This window comes from Limanda limanda, chromosome 1, assembly GCF_963576545.1.
Source record: "Limanda limanda chromosome 1, fLimLim1.1, whole genome shotgun sequence".
Classification (NCBI taxonomy): Eukaryota; Metazoa; Chordata; class Actinopteri; order Pleuronectiformes; family Pleuronectidae; genus Limanda; species Limanda limanda.
The window spans coordinates 28,594,175-28,611,689 of NC_083636.1; the positions used below are offsets into that span (position 1 = coordinate 28,594,175).

Here is a 17,515-nt window from a genome sequence, read left to right on the forward strand (position 1 = left end):
TGCAGCTCATTCTTTCTGGAACAATCTGTATATTTCAGGAAGTGTTTGTTTTCCAGTTCTTTTGTGCAGTTTGGCTCTTTGATTAACTTTTTTACCCACCCCCCCCATCTCAATAACAACTGTTATAGAAACTGTGCCAACGCAGTCAGACAAAATGTGCATCAGACAGAAGAGCGGAGAAACACAAAACTAAAACAGGCTGAGGATGCCAGTCGTTCCACTAACAAGTCATTTCATCGGTGCCTTACACTTTTCTCGATGTGAACCTTCTCTCTTGCACTCGCACACATTATGTAACACTTCTTGCCACCTGCTATGTCACTGCTGCAGGCCAATACAACACACTTAAGGCTAAATTATGCCCTTGTATCCCCTGCTGGAATTTGCACTACTAATAACACCCATCTGTCTGAGAAGTTCACCGGGACGAATGTACATCTGTACCACAATCACCTCAGAGCCACGTGCGCTGGTGAGCGGTTCCGGCGCTGATAATGATTCCACCTGGGAGCTCGAATGAAACCGGCGATGGGTGACAGGTGACGTGTCAGAAACAGGAGCGATGTCTGAAGTGCAAGTAAATTAAGAAGAACAGCGCAGCAGCAGCAGCGGCAACATTATGTGTTTCGTCCTTCTCTGAATGCTAAGGTACAATTTTTTAAAACTCTGTATTTTTGTTTGTCGTTGAAAGAGACTCCGAGTTTGGAGGTGAGATGCAATGTTTCTGTTTTTAGAGCCGACTGAAAATAATTACACTCTACTGCTCCAAACTGAACTGCACCTCACCTGAAGGGAACATGTGATGATGTCTGCATGTTTTTCCATCTCTTTTCCATGTATCAATACCATAAAGAAGGAATTAGTGTTGGTGACCTGTCAACACGAAAAACCTTGACTGTCGATCATCTAAAAAAAAATACAATGCATAGTCAACAAACCATGAAAGCTCACTGGCACTGGCCCCCTCCCATCTGTTGAACCACCACACCACCAACACATCCATCACAAGGTCACCAAAATATTTCCCTGACCTGTCCCACCTGCTCACAACCTGTTGCCCTCTGGGAGGCGCTAGAGATCCCTGCCCATGCATCAATTCATCTCCACAGCCAAAAGGACTCTGACCTCTCTGCATCAACCATGATGTACATGCATCTTAAACACTCTGCACCCACTACCGCCGTCTTTGTTAATGTCTGTTGTTTTTCATGTTGAGAGGAGTTGTTTCCATTGTGAACCACGTAGGAATTCCACCAACTTTGTTGTGTGATCATAAATAAATGACTCTGACCTAGTCTGCAAAACGCCATTGTCAAGCGTCAATACACCTGGAAACTAAACTAAAGCTAAACTGGGCGAGTTCTGAGGACTAATAATGTCGGATGAACTTAAAGCTCTTCGGAGAGTTTGAGGAGCCATTGCACTTTACTCAATAACATTTCTATGCAAACCATATTTCTATGGAGAAAGGTGTATATTATGTACATATTCTGCATTTCTTGTTTAATTTCCTATTTTCATTCTATTGCCTTTTTATATATGTTTTCCACTTGTTTACCTCATTCTGACTTGTCTGCTGCTGTAAACAAGTGAATTTTTATTCTTATATTCCCCATAATTGCAGATTAAATGCATTTTCACTTCAGAGGAAAATCTGTTAGCAGTTTGCTTGCTTAAAAATAGATGCGATAATGAAAGGTGTTTTTAAATGAAGAGCCTGAAAGTCAAATGTTAAAATTTTTTGCAGACACCATCTAATCTCATCATTCGCTACCCTTCAGTTTTTGTACTTGTTGGAGTGTCTTAGACTGAAACAAGGAAACAACCTGGTTTTTATCATAATCATCTAGATTTGAAATGCATTGATTCTCAGGAGTAAGACTTAAAGCAGTAATGATTTTTTTAACCTCGGGGTGAACAGTTTACTGTCGCCAATCAAATTAATTACATAACTAATGAAAGAGGAATGTGCACCGACCAGTTCCCGGATCAATACCCAGCAGCACTGTCCTCATCACCAAGGACGACTCCAGCCTCCACAGTCCAAATGCAACCACACTCTCCCACCGTTCAACACACCAAACCTCAGCTGTTAAACTTCCTGTGCCAGATTACCAAAAACTCTTAACTGATGAGGACTTTAAATGGAAGCACACTAAACATGGTGCAAGTTAAAGGAAAACGAGGGGATTGCATCCTAAGTGGCACAAGCCGTGTGGTTGTATATAGGTCAGAAGAAAGCAATAGTCCATATATACTTCAACAGCTGTGCTTAGGATGTGAAGCAGTCAGAGGAGCTGACTCCACCTTAACGTTCTCCCCTCCAGCGCTGCCATATGGAAAAAAGATAAGGTGCACCTCCTGATTTTCTACAACAACACTCATCGCGGTTATCACCTCTTAAAGCACAACACATGCATTCATGAGCATAAAGTAGATCAGAGTGAAAAAGGCAGGCAAACACACAGATGGGTAGTGAGAGAGACAGAGGCAGAGAGAGGGAGAATGGGAGAGAGTAGCCAGGGAAACAAGAAGAATAAAGAATGTGGCATCAAATGGTGACAAAGAGGGAAAGAGAGATGGATAATGATGGAGGAGAAGGGAGGGGATGACATTGATGCACATCTCGTTCTGTATTTACCTGACAGGGAATCAGAAGACATGCTCTGCTGCTGCATCTTGCTCCAGTGTGAGATTGTGGATGTGTGTGTGTGTGTGTGTGTCCACGAGCCAGCATGCCTCGCTGTGTGTTTTGATGACGGAGTCTGCGTAGCCGCTCAGGGGAGGGAGCGAGGGAGCAGCAGAGCCAGAAGGAAGGTGCATTGGAGAAGAAGACAAACTCCTTTTTTTTTTATCACCCGGCTGCCAAGTGTCTCCAATCTCTCCTCTTCTCGCTTTCTCTCATTCTGTTTTTCGGCAGAGCGTGAATGTGCATGTCCCACACTCGGAGCACATGTGCTGCAGATGAGAATTTATAGGGTGCACAGGGGCAGAGATGCAGGGAGGAGCACGAGGAGGGAGGGGTTTTTCTAGAGGCTGAGAAAGATGAGGAGGAGGAGGAGCAGAGGAGACGAAGAAAAGCATCACCTTTAGTCACTCACACAGGCCCTGAGCCATTACTCTTCCCTCCCCTCCATGTAACCTTGCAAAGCAGAGCACCGATCCTATTCAGATCTTACACGCACCACAACATCTCTTTGGCTGGGTCAGAGTGGATCTTAACTTTAGTGAATTTGCAGCCTTCAATGGAAAAAAGCATAAAAACTCACAAGAGTTCCATAGCACACCAAACAAGCTCTCTCCAAAGGGGCCGAGACGAGATCTCACGAGTTCTCGCTGAACCCTTCTTGTGTTCCTCGTGCGAGAGGTTGTGCGGTGGGAGGATAATAGTTGACATTTAGGCAAAAACCACAATGTAACAGATACTTGGATGACACCACAGGAGCAGTATGGAGGCATTTTATGTTTTTTCTTGTTGTTTCTTTATGATTAAAGTAGATGTCACCATTCATTTCAATTATATTGGTTGGATTGATTGATGGATTTTTCATTTTTGGGTGGACTCTCCCTTTATCTTCAAACCAGTTGTTGCTGTATTTTGAAACAAATCCAAAACCTCTTCCCTGTCTTCTACAGACCTCACAGTCCTAAACTTTTCTTTTCCTTGTTTCCCTCCCGTGTGTTAACATGCACACCAGCACTCTTTGAAAGGAAATGAATCATCGTCTACTCTTGATTGGAGAGAGATTATTAATAATGTCGTCCTTGACTTCCTGCAGAATGAATGAGACTTCAGCTGACACCGGTTCTGCTCTGCGCATTCGATGTACAGTTTATAATTCAAGGAATGTACTGTTTTTCAAAAACAGTATAATTATGCATGACCGCTAACACAGGCCATTATGCATGCTTGGGTGCCAGGACTTTTTCCATGGATCTTGCAAAAGGCTCTTAATTGCCCTCAAAAACACTTATAGGCACTCGTATGACTTTTTGGGGGGGCTGAGTTATTTAATGATGTAAATCAACTTAGTCATCAATTCACTCAGAGTCAGTTAATACGTGGAATCCCTTCAAACTCCCCGTTCTTTCAGACCCGGTCATTTGGCGAAGGTCACACCAGTGGTCAGCCGTGTTCTCTGCTGTCAGCTCTCTCTGTTTTACAGTGTTTCACGTGTCACTGTTATTTCTAACACACGTGTTTTCTCTGCGCAGAAGCCACAGCATTTCTATAAGACATTGTGTAGAACAAACACATAAGTACACTGAGCAAGGAAAGCGTTCAAAAGAAAGACATAGGGGATATTATGAAATATTATGAGAAAAAAATTATATTTATATATATAGAGAGAGAGCGAAAAAGAGAAAGAGACAGAGAACAAAGATACACAAATAGAACATACAGAGAAATCGTCTCTCCATATTTTATATTTTTTGTCATCCCCAAACCCCCTTCCACCCAATTCTCAATGACATTGAAAAAATAAGTACATCATACTTATTAAAGTTACTACTACGACAACTACTAGTAATAATAATAAGGGTAATTATGAAAATATTAATGATAATTATCATCATCAGAATTTAAGAAAAACAAAAGAAAACTCAAAAACATTCATTGCGGAGAACCGTGAACTTGGCTATTGACATTCGAGCCTCACAATATGGTATCATGCATTTTAGCAAATAGCTTTTTGTATAGAATCTTTGTTGGTTTTCTACCATGTGACACAGGGAAGTCACAGCAGAAGCTGTATCCAGTGAGTGAAACCCTCCAGTTCATCTATGATCTGAAGAGGACTGTGAACATGGCTGCTTCTGTGACAAGCACATCCATACTGTGTTAAATATTAAAGCTCATTCTCTACCTACGTAAAAATTCCAGTTTATTCTACGGTGAGGGCATTTTATTTAATACGCTGAGTTTCAAATGAAAGAAAGGCAGAAATTATGTAATTTTGAAACATGAATTTAAATCAAAAAAAGTTTTTTCTTCTGTTAGAAGCAGGTCTGAGCTGCTGTATAATCATGTCGCATTTCCCCAGGGAAGAGCAGTTTTCTGGAGCTTACTGTCTGCAGCCAATATATTCCTCTCATATTTGCATTGAATTCACGCTGATGCAGCCGCCTTTTCCAGATTGTGTCACTCTGCACCAGGATCCCAGTATTTACACCGGTGGTCTCACTCAGACACTATTTAATATAAAACAGACTACAACACAGGATGCTTGCACAGGAAGGGCTGGAGCCAATCCAAGCAGACATTGGGCGAGAGGCCGGGTGCCCCCTGTTGCCAACGGATCTCAGGGCCAAACAAGAGATACACAACAGAGATAAACAACCTTTAACAATATGGTACATTTTAGAGTCTAACCAAACCTGCATGTGGGAAATGTGGGAGAAAGCTGCAGTACCTTGGTAAAACCCCAGAGAAACAACTCCATATCAGAAAGACCCTAGTGAACCAGGGTTGGCTGTGAGCTGACAGTTGTAACTACCAGACCACTGAGCTGCCCTTATACATATTTAATTGTAAAGAACTATAACAAAAGGTGAGAGGTGACACAACGTGGGACTTGATCACAATATTTAAGATGTGAGAATGTGGGGAAAAAAGGAGAGGAGAACATCAATTTTGTTATAATTTTGTAGTCCTATTATTGCTAATTATCAATGACTTTTCAGACAAGATGGCTAAACTGACTCACACAAAATGGATGGCAATATTATATATCTTTGCAGGTTTGGCAGTATTCTTCATTGGTATGATTTGGCTCCTTGCAGCTCCTCTTGACCCAAAACCTGTGCTGGACAACACTACAGTAAAATCAATAAGGTGAAAACTGAATAAGAGCCAGGTGAGGTGGTGGGCTGAAGAATTCCAATGTTATCAGATCCCAATGCTGCAGAAGCGTATCGCATTCACCTGAGAGAAAAAAGTTCTTCTCTGTTTTACTGATTCACGACTTATTCATTCTTAATCCCGAAAAACAGACTGGATTTTTTTAAAGGGGAAAATGATCCCGTTAATTCCGAATAGCAGGGCTGTTTTTTGGAATAAACATAACTGTATTATATTATAAACAATAAACATACCTCAAAATCCCACGGTTGTTCCTGCATATCAGCTCAACCCTGATAAGCAACCGTCCAACAGTGCTGTATGGTTACAAGGAAGCTGTCAACAGAGGTAAGACACTTAAAGACACAAGTATCTCCAAATGTCTCAAACCCAAACCAAAATAAAACTGGATTATGATATACAGTTACAGTATACGGATATCACTCTATATGGTTTTACCAGATTATAAAGTAGAACCTTTTGTTAAATTATTTTGTAGACAGTTTGTAGTCAAACAACAGAACCCGACTTAACAAAAAGACAGCTTGTCTTTTAATCTTCTGTGGCAGGTTTTAGCACAACCTGGCAACCTGAATGGTTTTCTTATCAGTAGGCCTAAATGCTTTATTAACATGAATAAAGCCATTTATAACAACTCATGAGAAATATGAGGGCTGACCAGATACAACATATGCACGTCCATTAAACTTGTTTGGAGTTGTGCACAGTATTTCAGGACAAAATGGAGGAAATGTCATTGACCTCCAATGCATAATTTGCTATGGACTACTTTTCATTAGAGTGCTGTTTATGAATTGAAGTGCCATTCACATTCTGAGCCAATCCTCACAATTTTATTAAAAAGTTTATGCTGGCTTACCACTCCTGCCTCACATGGGCAGAGTGTGTGTTGGTGTGTGTGTGTTTGGTGTGTGTTGTGTGTGTGTGTGGTTTGTATTGATCCTCAGTCTATTGAATTGCACAGTGGGAGCATAGTGTGTGTGTCCGTCTCATCCAGCTTCTTCTTAATTATCCTGTTCTTTCCTCTGCAAGCCAGGGAGAATTTAATGAAAACACAGGAAGAGGAAGAAGGACTCGGCTTTACACATATTGAGTGAATATTCATGTATATGGTGTGGTTAATCCTCAGTTACCATAGCTTCCACTGAAAACACTGAAAAATAAAGAAATACAGAGATTTGTTTTGTTCTTATATTTAGACAAGTGAAAACTAACGTAGGTCGTCTAGTCAGGGCAGGTAAAACTAATGATGAATAAGAGAAATACGACTAAATGGAACATTGACTAAGAATTAATTTTATTTTGAATTAACATTGTTGTGACATCACTCGTGACTCTCCCTGAGTTTTTTTTGTTTTTTGTTCCTAACTCAAGTCGAGTCCTTGCACCTTGTACAGATTGTTAACTGTGATTTGCGAATATGGGCTGTACAAATACAATTTAATTTGATTTGAGACACATCATTCATCATATCTAGTGATCATTAATATCTTCTCTGGTTTAGAGGACATGGGTGGACACCAAAGCTCCAACAATCGCCTCATCACTTCGTACATGATCAAAAAGCTGATGAGAGCTTTGTGTGGTATCTTGATGGTAGAGGAGAGGAACAGGGTTGCTGTGACACCTTTCAAACGACCACTTAGGAAATAATACATCCTTATAATACATCTTTAAAATGCATTTTTGTTTGCAAATTGATATGACTTTCAATGTGATTCACGTTTTTCATGTGCATAGAAACACCACCATCTAGTGACCATTTATTGACACTACAGGACAGAGTTTCAGTTTTCATAGGGGCTAGTGTCCCATGTATTCAGTCTATTGTATATGCCATAACTTCTCACACCAAATGTACTCTACTTCCGCATTCCTCGATCGTACCAAATTCTTGTTTTTTAAATTGGGACATTGGGACATCATGTTTAAATTTTTGTCCAGTGTTTTTATTCAGATTTTACTTGTGTGCTTTAATTTGTGCTTTAACACACACACACACACACACACACACACACACACACACACACACACACACACACACACACACACACACACACACACACACACACACACACACACACACTAGTTTTCCTGATCTCTGGCCATGATGAGGAGGATTACATTGGCTCCACAGACACCAAACAACCAGACTAAACCATGTCTGCACTTTCTTTGTTCAGGCCTCTCGCCGGAAGCTCGTTCTACAGACCGCTGCTTCCAGCGTATTTTTGTTTCATGAGGTAAGCGTGCACTGCTGACCAGTTCTCCATGTACCAACAACATGACTCATGACATTTTCTTGTCCTCAACAATACTGAAGCTGTTTTTGAAAGTGAGCAGAACTTTTAGAAGCAGATCATAATAACCATAATAAACAACTCATGTACTGCATTTGTTGTCATGTGCATTTGTCCAATTACTTTTAAAAAAATGTATCTATTAATCTTGTATTAAAAAATGATGATTATTCTTATAATCAAATTAATTAGTTAATTTGTTATTAAGAATATTAAGATTGAGTTATTATAAGTAACTGTTAGATAGAATACCATTTATTCACATTCCATTATGAAATGTAGTTGTATACAAAATATATATATTGTCATATGCAATTTGTCAAATTACGTTTTTTAATGATTTAATTTGTCTGATATGAGACCTGATGTATTTGTTTATGTTCAACGTAATTTGAGTCTGGCTTTTATTTTGCAAGACTCTTGGGAAGGTCAAGGATGTGTTATCCAAGTGAGACATCAGCAGCAGTTCTTTTGTTTCTCATTAGCAATACAGAGAGACAAAAAGAGAGACAGAGGAGATTTTTTAGATAACAATGTACAATAATGCCAAGTACTATCAATAATATCTGTTTGTTTTATCCTTATTCATGTGCAGCTCACTTTGAGGTTATAGAGGGGAGATTATAATGTTTCATCAAGCTGAGCTCATCTGGAAGCAGAGCACCAGGACTGAAATTCAGCAGTATTGCATCTTAGTTTTAACTGTGCACGAGGCAACAGTTCTGTGTCACTACCTGCAACCTCCGCGCCAATAAAGGAAATATAAAGGCAGCACACACAAATCTGTGTTCCTCTTGTACCGCCTGATAAATCAATCAAGTATTGAACGCTTGGTACATGCACATTGCAATGACATCACGTTCCTTCCAGTGTTGCTGAGCAAGTTTCTTTTTTGTGAGGACTCAGCATTTTTTTAAAGCGCAGCTGAGTTTCCAATTCAAGACACGACATATCAGGTAATATATGTTTGTAGGTATGCATGTATGAGCAATTATATTTTCAGAAAGAGGCTATAAGTGACAATGACGAGCCAATCTACGTATTGTATTGTCATACCCGTAATACGTTCCAAAACTGCAAATGCAAATTCTCAATAATAACAAATAGCATTAGATTGACACTCAGCTGAGGCCCAATTTATGGAAACACATTTAAATTCACTGTATCCTGCATTTTTATTTGGATCTGCACCAAATTGCAAAAACTCATAAGAAGCAGTCTCCTAGACATGCCTGTTTAAAAAAAAAAAATAAAAAAAAATTCTTTGATAAATCAATCAAAATGTTGAAAAAACGCCCAATTTCGAAATGTTAAAGACAGTGAAAAATAAAAAGATCTGTCACCTGATCCATATCAACACCGACGGTAATGGGTTCTTTCCTGACCCATAACGCATCTTTCCACCAAGTTTCGTGATAATCTATAAAGTATTACTGCTGTTAGAGGAGAGTGTTACATGTATAATAAGTGTATCCATACGAAATCAATCATGCAAGAGGTGGAAAAGGAATGCATGATACAAGTTGTCATCCACCTTCCAAAGTTAGTTAGCAGTCGCTTTAATCCACGTTGTGTCAGTTTCTGCTGTGGTCGACTGGATCTGCTCCCCCCCCCGTCGTGTTATACACTTGTGATTGACAGCTGGCAGTCAATCAGAAAAAAGTGTTTTCTGAGGCTGTGGTATAAATCTCATATAAAGGCTGACATCTCCACACACTCTCCTCAGTCTATTGTGGAATTCACCGTAAATGGATCAGAGCAGCACGATGAAAAAATATAAATGTCACGTATTGAACGTTGGTTCAGTGGAGTGCTCCACCACAGTGATCAGCAAGCCTTCAAACATCAGCGTGCACACAAATCGCTGTTTTCCTCCTTTTGCCGCTGCTGCTGCTGAGAGCGGATTTGATTCTGGTGATGCATCAGTCATCTGGAATGGCCTCATCCATCCACTTCATGTAAGCCAAGCTGCCGTCCTCCACCGGGAAGCTAAGGACTTCTGGGTTTGCATAGGGATGCACAGACCTTGGAGGGGAAGCATCACAAACACAAACATGTCACATAAAACAAACTAGAGGGGGAATCGGAGAGCGCGTACCTCCGCCAAGGCTGATTGGCCACTTTATCATCATATGGCACACACAAATATTCAGATCATGTACAATGTACACACACATTTTCTGCAAATTGCTCACATTAAATACAGGAAAAATATCCATTCTCTTTAAATCTAGATAATTAATTGGATCCACATCTAGTTTTTTCAAGTTCATAGACATAAGCCCTCCACACATGCCTGACCTTTGGATGGATCCGCCCCCTTGATCAAATCCAAAGGTTAATGGTTTCTTCTGTTTTTATAAAATGGTTCAGTAGTTTTTACATAATCCTGCCAAGAGAAAGTTAAACAGCAATGAAAACATAACCTCCTATTGGCGCACGTAAGTAAAGTATTTATAAACAAGCCCATGTATGTATTTAGTCTTTGCCATTATGCCATTTGACTTCTACACTTGCATCAGAGTCACTCCTTCAAACCTCTACATCCATTCTAGTTTGTTTTGAGTGAGGTTTCCAAATAAAACAAAAAAAAAAGAGAAAAAGCCGGCTGCACCTGTTCAATCCCCCTCACAACACGACCTTCAACTGAATAATGGTGACACTGCAAACAACCTACTTGTCTTCAGACACTGTTATCATGGGCTTCACTGCCTAAACCCTGCAGATCTAGAAGATATCCTGTGTAGATCAACACGTTTAAAGCCCCTGATGTTGAGTTTGGAAAAGGAAATAAGGATTAGTTCCTAATCCTTTTCACTTGTAATTTTCATGTAGAATATGTAAGACCTTCAACCTGACTTTGCAAAATTTAGATGTATAGATAACGGCATTATACATCCACTAACTACTGCAGCTCTTTTGAAAAGCTTATAATCAATAGTCATTTTTTTCCTTAGGAATGTATCTGCTTTTGAATTTGGATCATTTATTAAAAAACAACCCTATTTGAAGCAAAAGCAACTAATTCTGTTTCACTTTCATCCAACAGTTACACAACTGAGCACGTAATCCACGTCGCTATATTATAAAATATTCTCTTTAAGAATAAAATGTTGTTTGATCGCAGTGACTGCTTTTCCAAATCAAAGCTGTTCTTTACCAACTCCCCTTGTAAATAAATACATTTCACGCACACAATAAGGCCCTCATTAAAAATACCCACAGTGAATCGTTAGTGCACATCTACAGCAGTGTGCACAGCGGTAACAAAGTTTAAAACCCTTAAATACGTGAACATTTTTGCAATAACACTGAAATAAATGAATATTACATAAGGCGACACCTCACCTAACGCAATCTGTGACTTGCTGGATCCGGGAGGTCTTTGTTTTCACCAGCTGCAACAACAACAGAGACGTCTCATTTCACAGCCCTGACCGCCGTCTCAACAAAGCCTAGTGAGTTCATGAAGACTTTCTCACCACACTTACCATCAGAATTTCACTTGCATCCTGGATTTCGCCTTTCCAGTAGTACCTAAAGATGCAGAGAGGAGAATACGTCACAGCTTTTGTACCACATAAGGCCTGTAAATGATCGTGTGTGTACTAGGTGCAGAGCCTTTACATTCTGTAAAAACTCTAGTTTATAAAAGAGCACAACAATCACAGCTTGTAGTCAAATTGTCAACCTGCTCCTCTTGAGGCTTTCATGACTTTAACTGCCTCTTTTTCCTTTTTATTTGTGGACAGTGAAAGACAGCACGCCACAAACTGACAGTCCATATTTAAGAATTCTGCATGACAAATGTGATGATAAATATTGAAATACACTCCTCATTAATATACACCAAGCATAGCCTTAGTTAATCTGAAGCAGTGCTAGGATTTCATTTGTCTTAAGTGAGAATCTCAAAGACAAATATCCATTAATAGATGATTAGATGTCTCCTGATGATGATGAGGTCATGCAGCGGTGGACTGAAAAAGAGGAGTAAAGAGGTTCAGCTAGACTTCCCTTTCTCTCTTTTTTCTGCCCCTTGGTTTTTGGTGATAATTCTTTTGAAAAATAAGAAAGCGAATAAATAATTTGCTAACGTACTTGAGTGGATGTTGCTGATATCTGCACTTTACTTGAGTATTTATTTTTCTGACATTTCAACACAAATATAAATACTCTCGATTCCTTACATTCCTAAAAACAGGGTCGTTAGTTTCCTATTACCTAGCCTTTAAACATGTCTCCACCTTAAAATGTAATGATTTATGTTTTGGAGACTTCCACATAAGGAAGACAAGTCCAGATAATGTGATTGTAAATGGATTTAGGTCTCAAATATGAGTCATACCTGACACACACACACACACACACACACACACACACACACACACACACACTTACAAACGGCTGACCACCTCCATCAACAACTTCCACCTTAAACTAATCCAACCACATCTTCAATTTTTTAAGTTAAACCTCTGTTTAGGTTTCAGGTTTAATTTTTGTACCTTTTCTATTCCGTCCCCTTGTCACCTCTACTCCACCTGAGTTTTTACTACCTTGTTCCCTTTTATGGTTATACATTAACAGGAAAGCAACGCCGTGCATATAAACACACTATCATTGTTTGGGAGGCCAAACTGCCACAAATTTTCCAGTGACGGTTAAAAAAAAGTCATCAGACACCGCCCATTCAACTTCCTGGTTTCCTAGGCCACCAGCAATACAATCTACAACAAGTTTGTGTAGATTGCATATACGTATAGGTGTCTACATGTGTGTGAGAGACATTATAACCAAGGCATCATCTATACGACTACGTTTTTGTTTGAAAACAGAGTTTGAACACTAAACTGACCTCAGTCCACACAAGTGTTTTTGGTCCGTATGATTTTCAATCCCCGTCCATACTCACACATCTTAAAAGACACATCATGAGACCGTGGACATAAAATGAGCATGAGTGTCCATTTGGAGACAGGAATTGTCACAGATTGCTCATATAACAGCTACACTTGTACTTATGTAAACATTTGTATTGTTATGAAATGGAGAATTTAATTGCACAGCAGCTGTTAGCAAAGACAACGGGGTCAGCAACGCTTGTAATCAATTATCCATGTTGCGTTCTACATTGGTAGCCGAGGTTTAATGCCTGTTGTTTTCTAGCTGAAGGGGGGTCATGTGACAGGAGCCTGACGAATAAGCGAAGGCTACCCTGATCAGAAAAGACCCAATCAGGGTGTGAGATTGTTTGCATCATCGTTTCCAAAAGATCTCAGTGTCTTCCTGTTCAGACTAAAATGCCGCCCCAAGAGTTTTCTACAGAAAGGTTCACCAGCGTTTCCAAACATTTCAATTTTAATGGCTCTAAAACTCTGGAGTAGTGCGGACGTTGGGTGAATCTGTCGCAGAGTCAATGTGTTTTCAAACCAAAAAATAGCAGTATGGATGTAGCCTGAGTTGTGTCAAGGTGGGAGTCAGACATGATTTACATTGTGGAGGTCCTGTAGAGAATGTTAACACTGGCTGCCAGCCGCCTCTCCATGATCGCCCTGGAAAATAAGACAGAACAACAGTGAGCAAGGATTGAAACAAGGGGGAGGGGGGGCACACCAGCTGTTTATCAATTGCATCATGAAACACAGCTTTTTTCTTTATGGTGCTCTTCAAGTGAGCTGCAGGATAAACACTCGAATGCAGTAAATTCTCGACGGAAAACCGAGAAGACAGTAAACTTTTGCTTTCTGCCGCAGCTCAGCTAATATCATAGTTTATCACCAGCTCCCCAATCTTCCCTCCTCACACCAGGGGCTTGTGGAAGACGAAGTGATTTACTTCTCTGGCGTCTGCTCTGTGGCTACTCTCTCGTCTTGACATGTGGTAAATTGATTGAGCTCATTTACATGCAGCAAAAAAAACAGGGAGATGAAAGTGCAAACGCAGCGCTCCACCAGTTGTGGGGTTGACAAGATTGTATCTCTCCCCTCTGTAAAGAAAAGTCACCAACGCCTCACTGACTTCGAGTGTTGAAATCACTTAGACTAAAATTGCAAATCGCAATTCAGACACCGAAGAGACATAATTTAATCAGCATCCAGATTGAAATAAAATTTTAACTTTTTTAACAGAGTTAGATGAGATGATACCATTTATTTCTGTGAGGGAAATATGAAGCTAGCGCATAGACTGTATATACTGTAAAGATGGACGATATGACTGCTCCCCGAAAGTGAAGCCAATGTTTCTCGATCGCCACCTGGTGGCTGGGTGCAGTATAGGGCATAAACCTGCCACCTCAACTTTAAAGGATGGGATATGATTATTATTTCTTTTTCATATGTTATGCAAGTATTGGACTAATTGATTTCACGATCAGATTTGTAAAAAGGAAAGTACATATTCAATTTGTGGTGTGTATCCAAACAAAGTTGCAGATTTTTTTAACACCTTCTTTATCTTTATCTTAACATGGTGACAGTTTTCACAACGTTCTGATGGGAATAACTCCTGCATCTTGATGACAAAAAACTGGAATCTTTAAGGAACTGATATTTATGAGTGTGTGGCAAATCGTGTGGCTTGATTGAATTCAAGGGGACTGTTTGGCAGAGCATTGCGCTTGATTCATTGCGATTCAGTTTTAAAGACTGTGACACGTAACCTGAAATGACTGCGGTACCCACTCAGCACTGTACCTGCCGATGTCTTTGGCTGCCTGTTCGTTGGGGCTGTTGAGGAGCAGCACCGAGTGGTGGCCTGGCACGTAGCTGCCCGTGAGGGCCGAGTGAAGCCGGACGCCAATGGACCACAACCCAGGAAACAGTGACACAGACAGCACCAGCAGCTGGAGAATACGCTGACATGTCAACAACAGACTCAAAGAGGAGGCGGACGATGCGGTCTGTCCATAAATGATGTGAACATGTGGTTGTCACATACGTCTGCATGAGGGGGGAAGTGCAATTTAATTATCACCCACCCTCTGAGAGGTTTGCCATGTTTGGATTGGATTCACTATTTATCCCTTTATTATTTGGCGCTGTCCTACACAGAAAAATGATTACAGCTGGGCCTTGGCTCGGCTCGGACGCATCAAGCAAATTATAATCTGCCCTACTTCTTTGTACAGCATTGCAGCCAGACATGGACACATGCAACACAAAAAATGCTAAAGGGACATGAATAAAACATTATCACAATACACATTTTCCACGGCAGCCATTTTGACATGAAATAGAAGGCAAACAGAGGTGTTAATTACATGAATTATCGCGATAGAGCAAAACCTAAATGAATGTGATTAGTATTAAAGGGATGGTTCACCCAAAAATGAAAATCAGGGGTAAACAGTGTTGCAGCCAAATCCAATACAATTGAAGTGACTTGGGACCACATCTTTAAACTTGTGCGGTGTGCATGCGCCAACATGAACCTTGCTCCAGAGGAGAATAACCGCGGACATTTAGGCTAAAAACAGCCGTTTTGATTCAAATTTGAAAGTCGGGGCCTATTGACACTTGGAGGAAACTTCAGGAGCAGCAAGGAGGCATTCTATGTTTTTATTCTGTTGGTCGCCAGTTACTTTTATTTGGCTGTATCGCCGTTTACCCCTGAAACTCCAAAAAAGATTTTTGTGAACTCGAACACTTCATCCCATCCTCAACACGGCAGTGAATTTTAATTTTTCGGTGAACTATCCCTTTAAAGAATGTGATTAGTATTAAAGACTGTGTTTAACTACCGTTTCATGTCAAAAGGGCTGCAGTGAAAAGGGCTCATAGTATTTCCAATTTCTTCTCATGATGGGTTACTTTGCTCAAAAGGGTTTTCATGTCTGAGATGATCACTCTATAGTCCATAAAAATAATCTCTTACCATTAAAGACATGAAGAGCACCGAGCGGAGGGCAGAGTGGGAGAAGGCCTCTTTGTTGCACCACTGGAGGAGCATCCTGGTGGTGGCAGTGAATGTCATCCCCTCAGTCCAGCTGCTGCAGACACAAGGCGGGTCACACTGTGCACAAGTTCATTCATTACCGGTCGCTGTCCCTGTATAACTGGTTTGCTGTCATTTCTAAACCCGCTCCATGGCCCGTTCAAACAGCTGCGGTGTGGGAAGTCATCGCTTTTAAACAAGAGGTGTGTTGACAGGTGGCTCTGGAGGTCAAGGACAGTGATTAATGTCTGCACCGTTCAATTGGCTGCTAACTCTTCCTGACAAAACAGTGGACCAATCAAATTGCTCGCTCACCGTTCCGCTGCCCCTGCCTCCTGCCCGGGGTTATAATCGGCTTTGGTGTTTTTAACCGTGTGTGAACACAACTCACTAAGAGAGAGAGAGCGAGTGTGTGTGTGTGTGTGTGTGTGTGTGTGTGTGTATGAGAGAGAGAGGGAGGGAGGGAGAGAGGGAGAGAAAGGTTGTGAGTGTGCGAGAGAATAGAGAGATTGTGTGTGTACATGTGTTAGAGAGAAAGAGAGAGTATGTTTAAGTGTGTTAGTGAGAGAGAGACACACACAGACAGAGAGAGAAAGAGTGTGTGTGTGTGTGAGAGAAAGATAAAGAGAGGGAGGGGGGGAGAAGGAGAAGTGTGTGTGTGTGGGAGAGTGAGACAGTGAGAGAGACAGAGAGAAAAAATAGAAAAGAGATATTGTGCGTGTGTGTGTGTGTGTGTGTGTGTTGTGGTAATGTGAAGCTACCACTGTTTTGTAAGGATTCCCTTCAGTGCTGGAACTTTTAACTACATTTTGTTTGTTTTACTCCTGTGTCAGTGGTCATCAAAATGGTCACAAGATAAGTTGCAGGGTTCACAAGGTAGACTGGAGAATGGTTTTATTGTTACACCGCCTGCACGAGAGTGTGTGAATACCTGAGCTGAGCCGGTCAATGATTGTCGGGAAACACCGGGTTTGGACAAAATATTTTGAAATGCGGGTTGGGTACGGTCATGTTGGTTGAGCTAACTATTGGATTTTTCTCACTGCTCTTGCTTGTAATCAAGAAAAACATCAGATTTGAGTTGATGTGGACACAAATACAGAATGCCTGTGGGGATCGGTTAGTTTTTTCAGAGGTTTGGACAGAAAACTCTAGAATACACCAATTTCCCTTGATTTTAACATATCTGCAGTGACTCATTTTAAGAACACGCAGGCAGCTTACTCTCTCTCTCCATATATATATATATGATTGCTGTTGGTGTAACAAGTTTAAAACTTTAATTGTAGTTTCACAATTTCTGTGTAGATGTCATCAGGCTGGGACTTGTCTAGTTTGGACTCGATTGGACCATGCATGTCTGAGATACACAACCTTGTGTTTGATGGAGTGTAATCAAACTTTGACGCCACGC

General features: G+C 40.7%; 1 protein-coding gene across 1 annotated transcript; it reads right to left on the bottom strand.

Moving 5' to 3' along the window:
- Window positions 1-9,283: 9,283 nt before the first annotated feature.
- Window positions 9,284-16,284, bottom strand: zgc:63972 (protein CutA homolog). Its single transcript, XM_061075550.1, has 6 exons — window positions 16,042-16,284; window positions 14,862-15,010; window positions 13,659-13,718; window positions 11,655-11,700; window positions 11,512-11,561; window positions 9,284-10,188 (listed from the first exon to the last, which is right to left on the bottom strand). The coding sequence occupies exons 1-6, from the start codon at window positions 16,138-16,140 to the stop codon at window positions 10,086-10,088; spliced, it is 507 nt and encodes a 168-aa protein (XP_060931533.1). The 5' UTR covers window positions 16,141-16,284; the 3' UTR covers window positions 9,284-10,085.
- Between the last annotated feature and the right edge of the window lie 1,231 nt (window positions 16,285-17,515).